General features: G+C 46.6%; 1 protein-coding gene across 1 annotated transcript in view; it reads left to right on the forward strand.

Moving 5' to 3' along the window:
* The window catches only part of CTSF (cathepsin F), a 28,048-nt gene extending 18,765 nt beyond the window's left edge, over positions 1 to 9,283 (forward strand). The window contains exons 9-14 of the mRNA XM_034426326.3: positions 2,283 to 2,363; positions 4,257 to 4,376; positions 4,925 to 4,989; positions 6,410 to 6,500; positions 7,363 to 7,421; positions 7,916 to 9,283. Coding sequence (XP_034282217.3) covers positions 2,283 to 2,363; positions 4,257 to 4,376; positions 4,925 to 4,989; positions 6,410 to 6,500; positions 7,363 to 7,421; positions 7,916 to 7,990 — 491 coding nt within the window. The 3' untranslated portion in view covers positions 7,991 to 9,283. The remainder of the gene's footprint in view (positions 1 to 2,282; positions 2,364 to 4,256; positions 4,377 to 4,924; positions 4,990 to 6,409; positions 6,501 to 7,362; positions 7,422 to 7,915) is intronic.
* The last annotated feature ends 8,317 nt before the right edge of the window (positions 9,284 to 17,600 follow it).

Genomic DNA, 17,600 nt, shown 5'->3' on the forward strand with positions numbered 1-17,600 from the left:
TGCTGATACACTCCAGCCACATGAGGTCTAGCATTGTTGTGCATTAGGAGGAACCCAGCATATGGTCTCACAAGGGTTTGAGGATCTCATCTCGATACCTAATGGCAGTCAGGCTACCTCTGGCGAGCACATGGAGGGCTGTGCGGCCCCCCAAAGAAATGCCACCCCACACCATTACTGACCCACTGCCAAACCGGTTATGCTGGAGGATGTTGTAGGCAGCAGAACGTTCTCCACGGTGTCTCCAGACCCTGTCATGTCTGTCACATGTGCTCAGTGTGAACCTGCTTACATCTGTGAAGAGTACAGGGCACCAGTGGCGAAGTTGCCTATCTTGGTGTTCTCTGGCAAATGCCAAACGTCCTGCACGGTGTTGGGCTGTAAACACAACCCCCACCTGTCGGGCCCTCATACCACCCTCATGGAGTCTGTTTCTGACCATTTGAGCAGACACATGCACATTTGTGGCCCGCTGGAAGTCATTTTGCCGGGCTCTGGCAGTGCTCCTCCTGTCCCTCCTTGCACAAAGGCGGAGGTAGCGGTCCTGATGCTGGGTTGTTGCCCTCCTAGGGCCTCCTCCACATCTCCTGATGTACTGGCCTGTCTCCTGGTAGTGCCTCCATGCTCTGGACACTACGCTGACAGACACAGCAAACCTTCTTGCCACAGCTCGCATTGATGTGCCATCCTGGATGAGCTGCACTACCTGAGCCACTTGTGTGGGTTGTAGCCTCTGTCTCATGCTACCACTAGAGTGACAGCACCGCCAGCATTCAAAAGTGACCAAACCATCAGCCAGAAAGCACAGGAACTGAGAAGTGGTCTGTGGTCACCACCTGCAGAACCACTCCTTTGTTGGGGATGTCTTGCTAACTGCCTATGCTTTCCACCTGTTGTCTATTCCATTTGCACAACAGCATGTGAAATTGATTGTCAATCAGTGTTGCTACCTAAGTGGACAGTTTGATTTCACAGAAGTGTGATTGACTTGGAGTTACATTGTGTTGTTTAAGTGTTCCCTTTATTTTTTTGAGCAGTGTGTATACATACACACACACACACACACACACACATATATATATGTATATATATATTAGTATATATTATAGTGTGTGTTTGTGTGTACATAAATATATATATATATATGTACACACACACATCTTTAGGCAGGTTCTTCCTACGTAAACCAAGATTTTTATGCAGCCCTAGTTCAGTGAAATCCCAATCCACTAGTTTCTAGGCTTTTTTTTTCCTCCAGCAGCCAGCAAGCTCCCAATGGGTCTCCCAATGGGCAACAGGGAGCTTGCTGGCTGCTGGAGGAAAAAAGAAAAAGCCTAGAAACTAGTGGATTGGGATTTCACTGAACTAGGGCTGCATAAAAATCTTGGTTTACGTAGGAAGAACCTGGCTAAAGAAAAATACACATAAAAACCTACGAAAAGAAAAGAAAACATATATATATTATAGTATATATTATAATATATATATATATATATATATAAGGAAGCTCTGTGTCCTGAGCAGCCATTGGGCAACAGGCTTTGTGAAGACTCAGCAACTCTTTCGGGTCATGTCATTGCTACTGACAACAAATGTTGCTGTTGTTAGTGTTGGTCTGACGTGGAGGACCTAAAGAAGGTCTCAGAGCCAGAGGCAACAAGAATGGGATTCAGTTGCCTTCAGCCTGAGGGAGAAGGACCATCTGAGGTCACCCAGGTGTCTTCTGTATCTGGAACTTGAGTTCCCACCCTGCTCAGAGGCCAGCCCCTTCCCCACTGGACCCCCTTGGAGTCTGATGGGGCAAGAATCCCCTAGGAAACCTCTAGACTGGAGTTCTGACCCAAATCTGGGTTTCCAGCTGTGAAGCCTGTCCCTTCCCCATTACACCATGTTGGCCCTGATAATCATTAACAAAATAAATGAAGCCCTTCTCCACCCTTCTTGGCCTTCTTGACATGTTCAGAAGCTCTACAACCTTATGCCCTTTGAGCAATGGCTAGGTAGGCCCGTTGCAGCTCCCCATAGCTTAGAGCCCCCAAGGTGTAAGCTCAGCCCTTATAGGAAAGGCCATGTTGGATGTAGCTGTCTCCCCAGCAGAGTTCCTGAACCATAGCAGCTTTAAGGTGGGTGGACTTCAACTCACAGAATTCCCCAGCCAGCTGAGCCATCTTAATTCACCCAAATTGTTGAGATATTCAGAAACATTGCCTAGGAGGTAGTCCATTTGCCTGCACCCATCTCCAGCATCCACTTGATCTTCATCCGACCTTCTCCCTCTACAGAGCTGGTGGACTGTGACCTTATAGACAAAGCCTGTGGAGGCGGCTTGCCTTCTAACGCCTACGAGGCTATTGAGAAGTTGGGTAAGTCTGTGGGGTCCTTGGTGCTCTCTGAGCTTGGTTGCTTTCTTGCAGATGTTTCACTACCCAACTGGGTATCATCAGTGCTGGAATGGACTGGGATTTTAGGAGAGGAGGAGGAGGAGGAGAGCTGTGGGGTCCTTGGTGCTCTCTGAGCTTGGTGGTTTTCTTGCAGACATTTCACTAATTATGTAACATCATCAGTGCTGGAAGGGAGTGGAATTTTAGGAGAAGAGGAAGAGAAGGACTGTAGGGGCCTTGGTGCTCTCTGAGCTTGGTTGCTTTCATGCAGATGTTCCATTGCCCAACTGAATATCACCAGTGCTGGAAGGGATTGGGATTTTAGGAGAAGAAGAAAAAGAGGAGGAGGATTAGGGTGTCCTTGGTGCTCTCTGAACTTGGTTGTTTTCTTGCAGATGTTTCATTAACTGTACTGGGAGGGGAGGCAGTTTGAGAAGTAGAACAAGAGTAGGAGGAAGAGGCTAAATTGGCCTTTGCTTCAGCCCGAACTCTGGGACTTTTTAAGCAGAGAACAAGGCCAGGCTTTCTGGGCAACTCAGTGAAACAGGTTTAGGTTTAGGTTTAGGTTTATTTGATTTGTATACCGCCCTACTCCCGAAGGACTCAGGGCGGTGAACAGCCAACAATAAAATACATAAATACACAAAATTTAAAAACCCGATAAAATCAAATTAAATTATTTGGCCCAGACAAATTAAAATGCCCCAATAATTTAAAAACAGATTAAAATTTACGTATTTAAAAAGGGAAGAGATCAGGCCAAGCCCGCTTGATGGAATAAAAAGGTTTTCACAGCACGGCGGAAGGAGCGCAGATCCGGGATCCTCCGTATCTCCGGGGGGAGCTCATTCCAGATGGTAGGTGCCCCCACAGAGAAGGCTCTCCCCCTAGGGGCCGCCAGTCGACACTGTTTGGCTGACGGCACCCGGAGGAGTCCCTCCCTCAAATTGTTTTGTGTGGTGTTTTGCTGAGTGGGCAGTCCTGGACTGGTGATTTTGAGGCCATCAACTTGTGAAGCTTCTGCTACCCAGTTTTTTCAAGCAAAAGTCTGCTTTGTCCTTTTGGGTATCATGTGAGGTTAATAGTTGGTGGGTCAAAATTAAGGGGGGGGGGGTAAGGATGAGTATTTCACAACCACAATTAAGCCCAAAATTTCTGTTGTTAAGTGAGACATCTGTTCAGTGAGTTCTGCCCCCATTTTACGACCTTCCTTGCCACACTTGTTAAGTGAAACGCTGCAGTGGATAAGTTAGAAACAAGGTTGGTAAGTGAATCCGGCTTTCCTCGTTGATTTTGCTTGTCAAAAGGTCGCCCAAGGGACGCAGCAACGGTCATAAGTATGAGCCATTTGCCAAGCAGCTGAGCTTTCATGTGACCTTGAAGATGCTGTAATGATCATCAGGGTGAAAAACAATCATAAGTCACTTTTTCCAGTGCCGTTGTAACTTTGAACGGTCACTAAATGAACTGTTGTAAGTCGAGGACTAGCTGTATTCTAGTGTATTGCGCTTTTTTCTTCTCAGACTTAAAAATAAGAATTGCATGACAACCTTTGGAAGCTGGATCCAAGACCTGAGGTTGTTCAAATGTTTGGGACTTGGTTTTCCTAATGATAAGGGAAGAATTTTCCCTGTTTTCAACATGGCTCTAAAGCAGGGGTCTCCAACCTTGGCAGCTTTAAGCCTGGAGGACTTTAACTCCAGCTGGCTGGGGAATTCTGGGAATTGAAGTCCTCCAGGCTTAAAGTTGCCAAGGTTGGAGACCCCTACTCTAATGTCTGTTTGCTTCCCAACTGTAGCCTCTGTTTCCCCTCTGATTTTCCCAAGTTCCTTCTGGAACCTTCCTTGATGAGGTTTCTGCCTTGCATTCCTCCAGGGGGCTTGGAGACCGAGGGAGATTACAGCTACCAAGGTTTCGAACAAAACTGTGGCTTCTCCAAGGAGAAAGTGGCCGTTTACATCAACAGCAGCGTGGCCATCTCCCAGGACGAGAGCGGTGCGTTCTACGTCTTTTGCTTAGTTAGCTTTTGGGAAAGAAATTGTTTACAAAGTAAAAACAGTACAATCTTTTTTTTAAAAAAGAAAGTAAAGTAAAAGAAAAATGATAAACAGAATAGAAATGGAAAGGAAAGGAAAAGGAAGGAGAAAAGGAAGGAAGGGAAAGGAAGGGAAAAGGAAAAAGAAGAAGAAAAAGGGGAAGGGAAGGAATTAAAAAAAGGAAGGGAAGGAAAGGAAAAAGGGAAGGAAAATAGAAAGAAGGGGGGAAGGGAAGAGAAGTGAAGTGAAAGGAAAGGAAAGGCTTAACTTATGATTACAATATCATTATAATTCCGTTCACAATTTTGATCATAAATTGAGGACTACCTATATAAGTGATGTAACCCCTGCAGTGCACGTATATCCACACTTGTAAGGAGTTTTCACTTGAAATGAATGATGTGTGAGAGATTTTCTGTTATGGGGGAAAGGGTGGGACCTCAGGCAGCCCCCTCCCCTTCCTTAGGTGCCCCTCCGTCTTACCTATGCTCCTTTCTTCTTGGACAGAGATTGCAGCTTGGCTGGCCAAGAACGGTCCCATCTCCATTGCTCTGAACGCCTTTGCTATGCAGGTGAGAGACTCCCAATCAATCAATCAATCAATCGATCAATCAGAATAGAGCTGGAAGGGACCATGGAGGTCTTCTAGTCCAACCCCCTGCTCAAGCAGGAGATCCTATACCATTTCAGACAGGTAGCTGGTCCAGTCTCTTCTTAAAAACCTCCAGTGTTGGACCACCCACAACTTCTGAATGCAAGCTATTTCACTGTTTTAATTGTTCTCACTGTCAGGCAATTTCTCCTTAGTTCCAGGTTGCTTCTCTCCTTGATTCGTTTCCATCCATTGTCTTGCCTTCTGGTGCTTTGGAGAATAAATAGACCCCCTTCTCTCTGTGGCAGCCCCTCAAATATTGGAAGACTGCCATCAAATCCCCCCTAGTCCTTCTCTAGACTGGCTAAAGCCAAATCCTGCAGCCGTTCTTCATATGTTTCTGTCTCCAGGCCCTTTATCTTTTTAGTCGCCCTTCTCTGAACTTTTTCCAAAGTCTCAACATCTTTTTTTAGTACGGTGACCAAAACTGGATGCAGTATTCCAGCTGTGGTCTTACTAAGACTTTAAAAAGTGGTACTAATACTTGGCGGCGGCTGCAGACTGCTCATTTTTAAGTGATTGTCCACTAGGACTCCAAGGTCCCTCTCACCAGTTATTGTTTTGAGCCAGGTCTCGCCTAATTTGTACTTATACCTTTGATTTTTCCTGCCTAAATGTTAAACTTTGCTTTTCTCCTCATTAAAATTCATTTTGTTGGATAGGGCCCATTGTTCAAGTCTGTCAAGATCTTTTTTGGATCCTGAGCTTGTCTTCAGCACCAAAAGATGCTGAGACCCTAGAAAGTCTGCAGAGAAAATAGTTAGATGGTTAGGGGACTGGAGGCTAAAACATATGAAGAACAGTTGCAGGGAATGAGTATGTCTAGTCTAAGAAAGAGAAGGATTAGGGATGAGCTCATAACTGTGTTCCAATATTTGAAGGGCTGCCACAAGAAGAAGGGGCCCACCTATTCACCAAATCTCCAGAGGGCAGGACAAGAAATAATAGGTGGGAGTATTTTTTTTAAAGACATATCCAACCTAGAATTAAGGAGAAATTTCCTAACAATGAGAACAATTAACCAGTGGAACGGCTTGCCTTGGGAAGTTGTGGGTGCTCCATCTTTGGAGATTTTAAAGAAGAGACTGGACAGCCACTTGTCTGGAATGGGGGGTAAAGGTGTGTAACCTTAGGAACTTTTAAGACTTGTGGACTTCAACTCCCAGAGTTCCCCAGCCAGGGAAGTTGAAGTCCACATGTCTTAAAGTTCCAAGGTTGGACATCTGCTTGAGCAGGGGATTGGAGTAGGACCTCCAAAGCCTTCCAACTCTCGGTATTCTGTGGTCTCGCTTGTCATAATTACATGTTAATTTGCTTTTTTCTTCTTTCTCTCTCTCCAGTTCTACCGTAAAGGCATTTCCCACCCCTTCTTCGTGCTCTGTAATCCCTGGATGATCGACCATGCCGTTCTCTTGGTGGGCTACGGCACACGTGAGTGGCTGTTTTGGGTTGAGAAAATCCTGTGGGCCGTCTGTGTTCGTGTGTCTTTATTTCTGCTTCTTTATTCTGGATTTTTCTTTCTGAACCTCCTTTTTTTTTTTTTTAACTCCTCCTGTGTGCTTTTGATTCTCTTCCCTGAGATGGCAGAACTGGGCCACCCCTTTGGAAATGATGCTTCGGAGGAGCTGCCCAAGCTCGTTTGGAGCTGATAGATTTGAACAAAGCATTTCAGGGTGGAAAAACACAAAATGGCCCTTCCTCTCCTTCCCCTGGCAGATGGAACCCAGAATAAATTAAAATGTTTATTTTGAAACACGTGAGTTTATTTTTGGAGCATGAATGCTACTGAACAGAAGTGGATTCCTTTCATGCGATTACTTTGGACATTGCATTCAATACGGAGGAAACCATTTTCACCCTGAATGTATGTCAGCTATCTGCAAAACACAGTAGGAAGATCCCTTTCGGAGTAGGATCTCTTTGATTCAGTGTTTCACAATCTTGGCAACTTTAAGAAGGGTGGCTTTTAATTCCCAGAATTCCCCAGCTAGCATGCTTCAAGATGCCTGACTTCAACTCCCAGAATTCCCCAGCCAGCCGTTCTTCCTGGGGGATTTGAGAGTTGAAGTCCACCCCTCTTAAAGTTGCTATGGTTGAGAAACACTGTCTAGTCCAACATGTTGAATTCTGGATGGGATTTCTACTTCTCACAACTCCATTTGGCTCATTTGAGGATTATGGGAGTTGTGATCAGCCTTTCCCATGAGCCTGCTCTGCTTTCTTCTCTGAGTCGGTCCCTGGAAGCAAATAGCAGGCAGGGCCATTTCTTGACAGTTGTGTCTTCTTCCCACAGGTGGCCGAATTCCCTTCTGGGCGATCAAGAACAGCTGGGGTGGAAACTGGGGGGAGAAGGTATGGGACCCCTCCTCTTCCCCGTCCTTATCAGTGGAGGGAAGGGTGGGAGGAGAGAGTCCTCCAATGGGACTCTGCTACTACAGGTAGCCCTCAACTTACAACCATTTGTTTAGTGACTGTTCAGTTACAACGGCAGTGAAAAAAGTGCCTTATGACCGTTTTTGACAGGACCACTGCAGCATCCCTGGTCAGAATTCATATGCTTGGCAACTGGCATGTACTTACGACAGTTGCAGTGTCCGGGGTCACGTGATCCCCTTTTGCGACCTTCTGGCAAGCAAGGCCAGATTCACTTAACCAAACGTGTTACTAATTTTAACCATGGCCATGCTTCGCTTAACAACTGTTGCAAGACAGTCGTAAAGTGGGACAAAACCTTACTCGACAACTGGTTTGCTAAGCAGTGAAAAAGTTGGCCGTAAGTCGAGGACTACCTGGCTGTAGGCCACTCCTCCTTCTGAGCTTTGAACCGCTTGTCTCCTCTCCTACAGGGCTACTACTACTTGTACCGTGGGAGCCACTCCTGTGGCATGAACACCATGTGCAGCTCTGCGGTGGTAAACTAGCCAGCTTCGTCCTCTCAGTCGCCTCTTTAGTGCTGGTAATGGTATCTGGGCAGCATCTGCTGTGGAGTCCCACCAGTTCCGGCAGAGCCTGGCAGGCGTCCCCCGTGGGAAGCTGCAGCCCAGAGAAGTGGAGCTGATGCCACAGGATAGAACCTCCACACCACACCCACTTCTCCTGGGTCCAGAATCGGCAATGGCGTATTTCTCGACTCTATACCTGTGTGGAATACGCATCGCCCCTCTCCGTGAATCGGCCTTTGACCTCTTCTCTCACCACTTCCACCAAAGTGATTTTTCAATCGTTTTTCTCCTTGTGGGCTGCAGACCTGCAAGATCCTAAGTTTGCTTTGTTTTAACTTTGATTAATGTGTGTGTGTCAGCAAGTGATTATGATTCTGTGTATTGTTTGAGCAAAACAGGATTGAAAAGGCAGCTAATCCTTGACTTACAACCACAATTGGGAACTGATTTTTCGTTGCTAAGTGAGACAAATGTTAAGCGAGTCATGCCTGATTTTACTAGCTTTTTGCCCAGGGCTGCTTAAGCAAAACACTGTAGTTGTTAAATGAATCAGGTGGTCATTAAGTGAATCCAGCTTTCCCCCTTTAACTTTGCTTGTTGGAGGCTGGCTGGGAAAGTCGCAGATGGCGATCACAGGACCCTGAGCTGCTGCAACCGTTGTAAAAATGGACCCAATTTGGGTGCCACAGACCCAAATTTTGATCACATGACCCCGGGGATGCTTGCAGCATGAATAAGACACTTTTTTTCAGTGTTTTGAGTGGCTGCCACACAAATGGTCATAAGTCGAGGACTACCCACAGCTAAATTTAAGAGTTCCTATAAGACGAGTTGGGTGTCAAACAAATCTATTAAATAAATACATTAAAATAGTATTAATGCAAACTTTTGGAACTCTGAGCTGATCCTTGGAGCTCCAACCTCAACAATTATTTTTCATTCATTTAAGTTTTCAGATGACAGTTCCTGCTTTTGTGCAGGAAGGTGACTTAATAAGTTATGGAGGACAGAATAAATTATATTCTCATTTAATTACAGGGGAGAGTCCTGATTGAGAACTTCTGCCAGAAGTATAGAGGTGTCTGTAGTGTGCTAGTTGAACGTGTGGTCTGACTTCTTGTAATTTAACTTAAAAAAAAAATCTGTATTAGAGGGATGTTCTGAGAAATTCCTCTTCCTTGCGAGAGCCCCTTTTAGGAGCTCTGTCAGTAGGTCAACATCAGTATTCTTTGCTTTGCTTTGAGACCCAATAAAATGCACTTGTAACAAAAATATCTTAATCAAAACACCGGCCTCCTTTTTTCCTTCTACTCCTTTCTTACCTTCTGCTGCAATCATAAACGGGGTAGTTTCCTGAGCCTGAAGAGCTACGAGATATTTGCAAGGTGTTTGCAAGGTGCCTGGGGTTGTGTTGGGGTGTTGCCTGAGCTGTCCTTGCAGGACTTGGAGAAGAAGAGGTTTGGGGACCTACAAAAGGTCTCCAAGTTCTTATTTTTAGTCCTGGTATCCCCAGGCTGTCAACCTGCTCAAGAAAATAATTTTGGCAGTATTGCAATTTAAAGTAATCTAAAATTGGTCGAGCTCAACTTGGGCAATGGATGTTTCTTTTCTTCTGGGCCTCTGCAGGATTTCCCCCCAAAACAGAGCCTGTTTCCAGCTGTTTCTTAGTAGGATCTCCAAGGACCATTAAGTCTGCCTTAAGTGAGACTCCAGCGTTTGCACGTAGAGTAACTGACACAGTGGCAACTGCCAAACATGTATGCACTGAACCATCCCAGAAGGGCTGTGACGGTGGAATCTTGACTTAATCACTGTTACTCTTACTATAATTTGGTTTGCACGATCTAGATCCAGAGGGTTGTCTTTTGGCTTTTAATTTTGGCTTTGTTGAACCAAGCAAAATATCACAGATGAAAGGAAGAAAAGATAGAGAACAAAAATACAAATCTTTTGTGGTCTTAAGAAGAGATACCTTTTAAACATCCATAAATTATGAGATTCTTTAAAACTCAGAACAATGCTCCAAATTTTGAAATACCATTAAAGCAAATAGATGTACCCTGTTTCCCTGAAAATAAGCCCTCCCTGAAAATATTTAAAGGCAGAGCTGGAAATCAGGTAAGACGGCAAGAGGAGCCCCATCTTGCTCCATGCGCCCCAAAATAATAAGACCTCCCTGAAAATAAGGCCAAGTGTTTATTTCGGGGTTAAAAAAAAGTTTTATTTTTGGGGAAACATGCTATTAGTTATTTCACTCGGCCTTCCATCCTTCCAAAGTGGGTAAAATGAGGACCCAGATTGTTGGGGGAATATGCTGACTGTAAACAGCTTAGAGGGGGCTGTAACAAGGCAATGTAAAGCGGGATATAAGTAAGTGCTATTGCTATATGATGAAAGCATAATGTACATCCCAAATCAAGTGACAGGTGATATTGTCCCCAAAACTGGTCTCTTGCTTGGTGTCGAAGCTGATAGGTCCCCGGACACAAGGTGTGATACAGAATGATACTTTTATTTTGATACCAAGATAAAAGGACCCTGATTCGAAAAGCTAACCAAAGGCCCAGATTAGAATCTTACAGCAATTTTTATAGTGAAGGGATGGTCACATTCAACCCTTTGCCCTTCCCCTTGTAGGAAGTTAGCACCCTTTCCCTTTCCTGGAAGAGTGAAATATTTTAGGAAATATGAAAAAGGCGGAATATTATATTTCCCTGGGATAAGCATGTTTTGAAGCAGCTCCCATCTTCCTGCCCCCCACCCTTTGTCAATGGGCCATTAAGGCCTGGGCCAGTCTATTCTACATAACAAAGATCTGCCTCCTTCAGGCAGAGCCATAGTAGGAATTGCCAAAGATCCAACAAAGATAGGATTAGCCCTCTACACAATAGCAGCAGAAACTCACCACATGTGACCTGGGAAGCACATGTGACCATCAGACAGCAAGGCTAGCTAAGACCCCAACCCCCCTGGGAGTCTGACAACCAATCAGGATACTCTTTTGGGGCCCCAAGAAATGCAGAGCCAGAGAGAGCATAAAAACCCGAGGATTTACTGTATCTGCCCCTTTTCTGTTCAGGAACTCAAGCCATGTGATCCTGTCCACCATTAAACCATCTTTCCAAGCAGTCTCCATGTTTCCAGTGTCTTTTTCCCCACTTGGAGCAGAACCTAGAAGGATGTTTCTTCCAACACCCTAATAATGCATGCATAACAGATAATATTGATTGGTTATTTGGATTTCAGCCCCCCTAACCTTTTATGCTAAATAGCTAAATGTTGCATCACCTGTTTTTCACTCCAGGTCACGGGTATTTTGCAAAGTGTGCCAGATATTTGGTTTTCGGGTTTTTTCTTATAAGTGAGCTATTCTTGTGTCTAATATCCTGGCTAGTGGTCTTCTAACAGGTAAAGTGCTATTACAGAGCAGCTCAAGGCAGTACCCCCACCCACCCTCCCTCCGCATAGAAAAGTAAAAGCAGTTTTAAGTCTTTGTCTGAGGCAGCACCCCCGCCACTCCCCGTGACCCCCCCCCTTCTGCAGTGAGAGAAGACAGGAAAGAGCAAAGCTCTTAATTGTTTGTTGTAAGGCAAAGAAATGAAGACAAGAAAAAATGTTTTATCAGAATTCATATTCCTCAGTCTCCTGTCCATTCCATCCACACCTGGGTCCTATCTCCACATGTGACCTTTCCTCTGATCCCCAGGGCCTCATCTGGACATACATTCAATCACCTGATCCTTCAATCCTCTTGGGTTGGGCAAGGAACAAGGAACAGGAGTTGAGTTCAAAGCGTGAAACGTTTATTACATGCAACCTATACATAAGAATCTGATCTACTAACAGGGAAGCCAATTGGTGCTAGATAAGGTGTTATGTATGTATCTATTTTATGCGGGAAATTCAAATGTGCAGTGAATTCTGATTGGTTCATGGTTGCCTCTGAAAAATATATAAAGAGGGCTGTTGCCTGTGTTTCTTTGCTGAAGTCTCACCCGGAATTAAAGAGCTGTTGTCACTAGCTTGCTTGTGCCTCTCGTTATTCCCGCGCTACAACATTGGCGACGAAGGTGGGATTGAGGCCACAAGAAGCAAACTAAAAGAGCTCGGACTTCCAGCCAGGATAACGAGTGGACTATGGAGACATATTGCGATGTCTGCCTACGTCCCGCCCAAACCTTTCGATCCGACCCGAGAGAAGGGATCGTATCTGACCAGGTTCAAGTGCTCCCTGGAAGCAAGCGAGATGCAAGGGCTCTCAGTGAACCGAAAAAGAGCCCTGTTCTTAAGCCACTGCGGGCCAGACGTTTTTGAGATGGCCGAGTCCCTCTGCGAGCCAACCCCAGTCCAGACGGTCTCCTGGGACGTCCTTCAAGCAAATCTGAAAGCCCACTACGCTCCAGTTCCTTCGAAATTTGTACAGTGCTACGAACTCCGGCAACGTGTACAAAGGGAAGGAGAACCGGTCAGCGCATATGTGGCCGCACTTCGAAAAGCCGCAACACATTGTGACTACAGAGATCTAGACGATGCGCTACTCGAGCAATTGATTTGTGGCGTTAGAGACACTCGACTACAGAGGCGCTTACTGGCCAAGCCAGATCTAACGCTAGACGGTGCGCTTGACGAAGCCAGAGCACACGAAGCGTCTACAAAAGCCTCTGAAGCACTACAGCGGCCATTGCCAAGCAAAGACGGCCCGAAAACAGCCCCCGTCCACAGAGAGGAGGCGCGAACCAGCACGGAGGAAGAGTCGGACAAGGACGTCTTCCACACGGAGAAGAAAAAGAGTGAGCAAAGCTGCCGCCACGAGAACTGTTCTAGCTGTGGCGGGGATCACGAGAGACAATAGTGTAAATACAGAGACGCCATTTGCAGGCGTTGCGATAGGAAAGGCCACCTAGCACGAGTTTGCAGAGCTCAATTTCCGCGTAGTCGCAAGCCACGTGACTACCGCGACCAACCAGAACCGGCTCATTCAAAACAGCCAATCAAAGATGACAGAGCGAGAAAACAGCGCGAATCTCAAAAGCGGGAGACCTACAGCACGCGAATCGGCCAAGCCAGCACAACCGACGATGAGAAAGTCTACACAAAAGTAGAAATCGAAGGCAGACCGTGCGAAATGGAAATCGACACCGGGTCTACACTGTCAATCAAATGTCCTGGACAACACTCAAAGCGCTCCTGCCTAAGTTCCAGAAAGCCCAGCTGTCTCGACAGAAAGTTCGCCTCCTCGGCTACCAGGGAAACCGAGTTCCCGTAGAAGGCGTGGGCACGTTCCGGGTCACCTACGGTGAGTTCCAGAAAGAGCTGCCCCTGACCATCGTAAGCAAGCCACTACCAAGTCTTCTGGGCATGGCATGGTTCCGAGCCCTCGGCATGGGCTTCACGGGCGTCCACAGCATCGGTGGGCCATCCCTCAAAGAAAACCTTCTTCACGAGTTTCGGGACGTTTTTGAGGAGACGCTAGGCAAGTACGTGGGGACCCCTATCTCCTTTAATTTAGACCCCAACGTAGCGCCAATCAGGCTAAAATCAAGACGGGTTCCATTTGCTTTAAAGCCCAAAATTGATGCAGAGATCGACAAGCTCATTAAGCAAGGGGTGTTAGTTCCCGTAGATCATGCTAAGTGGGAAACCCCAATAGTCACACCAGTTAAATTGGACGGATCAATTAGAATTTGCACTGACTATAAGTGTTTGATCAATAAGGCGTTGCAGCAGAGCGCCTATCCCGTTCCGATCGTCCACCATCTACTACACTCCCTGGGGCCTGGCAAGCTGTTCGCAAAATTAGACCTTGCGCAGGCGTACCAGCAGCTGCCAGTAGATGACGCTACGGCAGAATCGCAGACCACAGTAACTCACAGAGGTGCCTTTAAATGCACTAGACTACAGTTTGGGGTTAGCATCGCCCCAGGGCTCTTCCAGAGTACCATGGAGCGCCTTCTACAAGGCCTCCCAGGAGTCGTCCCTTATTTCGACGACATCCTAATTAGTGGCCAAGACGAGACACAGTTAGGAAATAGGGTTAGACAAGTTCTAACCAGATTCAGAGAAGCGGGACTCAAACTCAAACGAGCAAAATGCAAAATAGCAGTTCCATCAGTGGAATTCTTAGGCTACCAAATCGACGGCACAGGCATTCACCCCACAGAAAGCAAAGTCAGGGCCATCCAGAACGCGCTCACCCCTAAATCGAAGCCCAAACTGCAGGCCTTCTTGGGGCTTCTTAATTTCTACACCATGTTTTTAAAACACAAAGCCACCATTGCGGAGCCACTGCACAGGCTCCTTGGAAAAAATGTTCCCTGGGTGTGGGGCAAACGAGAAGCGGCTGCATTCGACGCAGTAAAGAAACTTTTGTCTGAGGACAGTTTCCTCATCCAATACAATTCAGAACTACCTCTAGTATTGGTGTGTGACACTTCCCCCTTTGGTATAGGTGCAGTTTTAAGCCATAGACTGCCGAATGGGTTAGAGGCGCCCATCGCCTATTACTCTCGCAGTTTATCTAGTGCTGAAAGGAACTACAGCCAGCTGGACAGGGAGGCATTAGCGGCTGTAGCTGGGGTCAAAAAATTTCACGAATACTTGTTTGGCCGAACTTTTGAACTCATTACGGACCACCAGCCTCTTTTGGGACTTTTGGCTGGAGATAAACCGACCCCGGCTGCTCTTTCTCCCTGGATGACCAGATGGTCCATTTTCTTAGCTGCCTAGTCCTACAGACTGCTCCACCGGCCGGGCAGAACTCTGGGACATGCTGACACCCTCAGCCGATGCCCCTTGCCCGAACTGTTAGACAACCTGACTCCAGAAGCCCCAGTTTTACTCATTGACGTTGTGTCCCCGGGCCCCATTTCTTCAAGCGAGGTGGCAAAGGCTTCTGCCAGGGACTCTGTTTTGTGCACTGTAATGGGCTGGGTAATGCGGGGTTGGCCTACCAAGGTGACAGTGGGGATTTTCAATTGTACTTTAACAAGAAAAATGAACTGTCATTGTTGGGGTGTTGCTTATTGTGGGGAGACAGGGTGGTCATTCCTTCGCGGTTAAGGCACAGGGTTTTAGAAATGCTGCATGAGGGACACCCTGGTATTGTTCGCATGAAAGGCCTAGCTTGTAGTTATGTTTGGTGGCCACATCTCGACCAAGATGTCACTGAGTGGGTGGGGAAGTGCAGGCCCTGCCAGGAATCCCGTCCAGATCCTCCTATAGCTCCCGTTTGGGAATGGGAAAAAACAAAGGGACCGTGGGGGAGGATTCACATCGATTTCGCTGGCCCGTTCCATGGCCAGAACTTTCTAATCATTGTAGATGCATATTCTAAGTGGCTCGAGATTGCCTTAATGCCATCTACCACTTCTGAGGCCGTAATTAAAGTACTCAGAAAACTGTTTGTAACACACGGGTTGCCGGACACCCTGGTATCTGACAATGGGCCCCAATTCACGGCGACTCAATTTGAGGGCTACCTGGCCGAGTTAGGCATAAGACATGCATTATCCGCTCCTTTTCATCCGGCTTCAAATGGCCTTGTAGAGAGATTTGTGAGAACGGCCAAGGAAGCTCTTTCCCGGCTCGATGCAGGGGACTGGTAGGCTAGGATAGATGAGTTCTTAGCTGTACAGCACGCCACCCCGTGCCCCACCTCGAGCCGCAGCCCAGCCGAGATTTTAATGGGCCGAAAGCTAAGGTGCATTCTCAATCGATTGCATCCCAATTACTCCCCCGATGGCTTCAAGGGGGAAGGGGGAGGACTAAGACAATTCCAAGTGGGAATACCAGTATTTGCCAGAAACTACATCAACTGGGCCATTGTGGGTAGAGGGAACCATCGTAGGAATTACCAGTCCAAAATCATACACAGTAGATATAGGGCATGGTAAAATTTGGAGGAAACATATAGATCAATTGCGTAAACGATTACAACACGAAAACTCATTTACTGTGAGTCCTAACTACCAAAGTTTTCCTGACACAGCTACCTCAAGCCCGAGTAAGCCGGAATACTTATCTGGCAACCCAGAGTTCCAGCGCCGCCCCAGCGAGTCAACACTCCCAGCCGGGGATAGCCACACCTCCGGAGAAATCCAGGAGGTTCCATTGGCGGAGCCGGGAGAGATGGGAGGTCCCTCTGACTGGCTCGACGCCTCGCCAACAACTGAACTGCGCAGGTTAACCAGAACCAAGAAATGCCCTAGTCACCTGCATGATTTTGTATGTAAATATGTAAATAGATAGGATAAGTGCCTTCTGGGAGTGGAGGGGTGTTATGTATGTATCTATTTTGTGCGGGAAATTCAAATGTGCAGTGAATTCTGATTGGTTCATGGTTGCCTCTGAAAAGTATATAAAGAGGACTGTTGCCTGTGTTTCTTTGCTGAAGTCTCACCCTGAATTAAAGAGCTGTTGTCACTAACTTGCTTGTGCCTCTCGTTATTCCCGCACTACAACATAAGGATCAATGAAATTAGTGGTTTATATGTAACATTTTTGAAGGCAGCTCAGAATCTGATAAATCCAATGAAACTCTGAACACAAGGCTACTGATAATCAGTTTTTATTTTATGCAGAAAGCAAAAAGACTGGACGGCCTTTTTGTCTCTCACCATAACAGAGCAGGCAGAGAGAAAAGAAGGTGTGCGCAACAAAAACTTTTTTCAGTTACAAGCAAGGTTACTTGGCAGAATTATTTTTCACAAGAAGTTACTTTGCTAGGCTAAGCTTGGCAATTCGCCTAGAAGTTTTATCTCTACAGTTGGCACCTTAGAATGGCGCTTCTTTCAACAGCAATTAAGAAAAGCTGAATTAGGTTACACTCTGTGTATGCTCTAAGCCTTTCAGCTCTTTCAGCTTCAGGGACCCTTTCAGTTTATAGTTTAAAGCAATGTTTCTCAGCATTAAGAATGTGGACTTAAATTCAGAGCAGGCTGGGGAATTCTGGGAGTTGAAGCCCCCCTTCCCCACTCTTAAAGCATGCTGGCTGGGGGATTCTGGGAGCTGAAGTCCACCCATCTTAAAGCATGCTGGCTGGGGGATTCTGGGAGTTGAAGTTCTCCCATCTTAAAGCTTGCTGGCTGGGGAATTCTGGGAGTTGAAATTCTCCCATCTTAAAGCATGCTGGCTGGGGGATTCTGGGAGTTGAAGTCCACCCATCTTAAAGCATGCTGGCTAGGGAATTCTGGGAGTTGAAGCCCCCCTTCCCCACTCTTAAAGCATGCTGGCTGGGGGATTCTGGGAGCTGAAGTCCACCCATCTTAAAGCATGCTGGCTGGGGGATTCTGGGAGTTGAAGTTCTCCCATCTTAAAGCTTGCTGGCTGGGGAATTCTGGGAGTTGAAGTTCTCCCATCTTAAAGCATGCTGGCTGGGGGATTCTGGGAGTTGAAGTCCACCCATCTTAAAGCATGCTGGCTAGGGAATTCTGGGAGTTGAGGTCCACCCATCTTAAAGCATGCTGGCTGGGGAATTCTGAGAGTTGAAGTTCTCCCATCTTAAAGCTTGCTGGCTGGGGGATTCTGGGAGTTGAGGTCCACCCATCTTAAAGCATGCTGGCTGGGGAATTCTGGGAGTTGAAGTTCTCCC

Source organism: Pantherophis guttatus, chromosome 18, assembly GCF_059756535.1.
Source record: "Pantherophis guttatus breed Tessera chromosome 18, ASM5975653v1, whole genome shotgun sequence".
Classification (NCBI taxonomy): Eukaryota; Metazoa; Chordata; class Lepidosauria; order Squamata; family Colubridae; genus Pantherophis; species Pantherophis guttatus.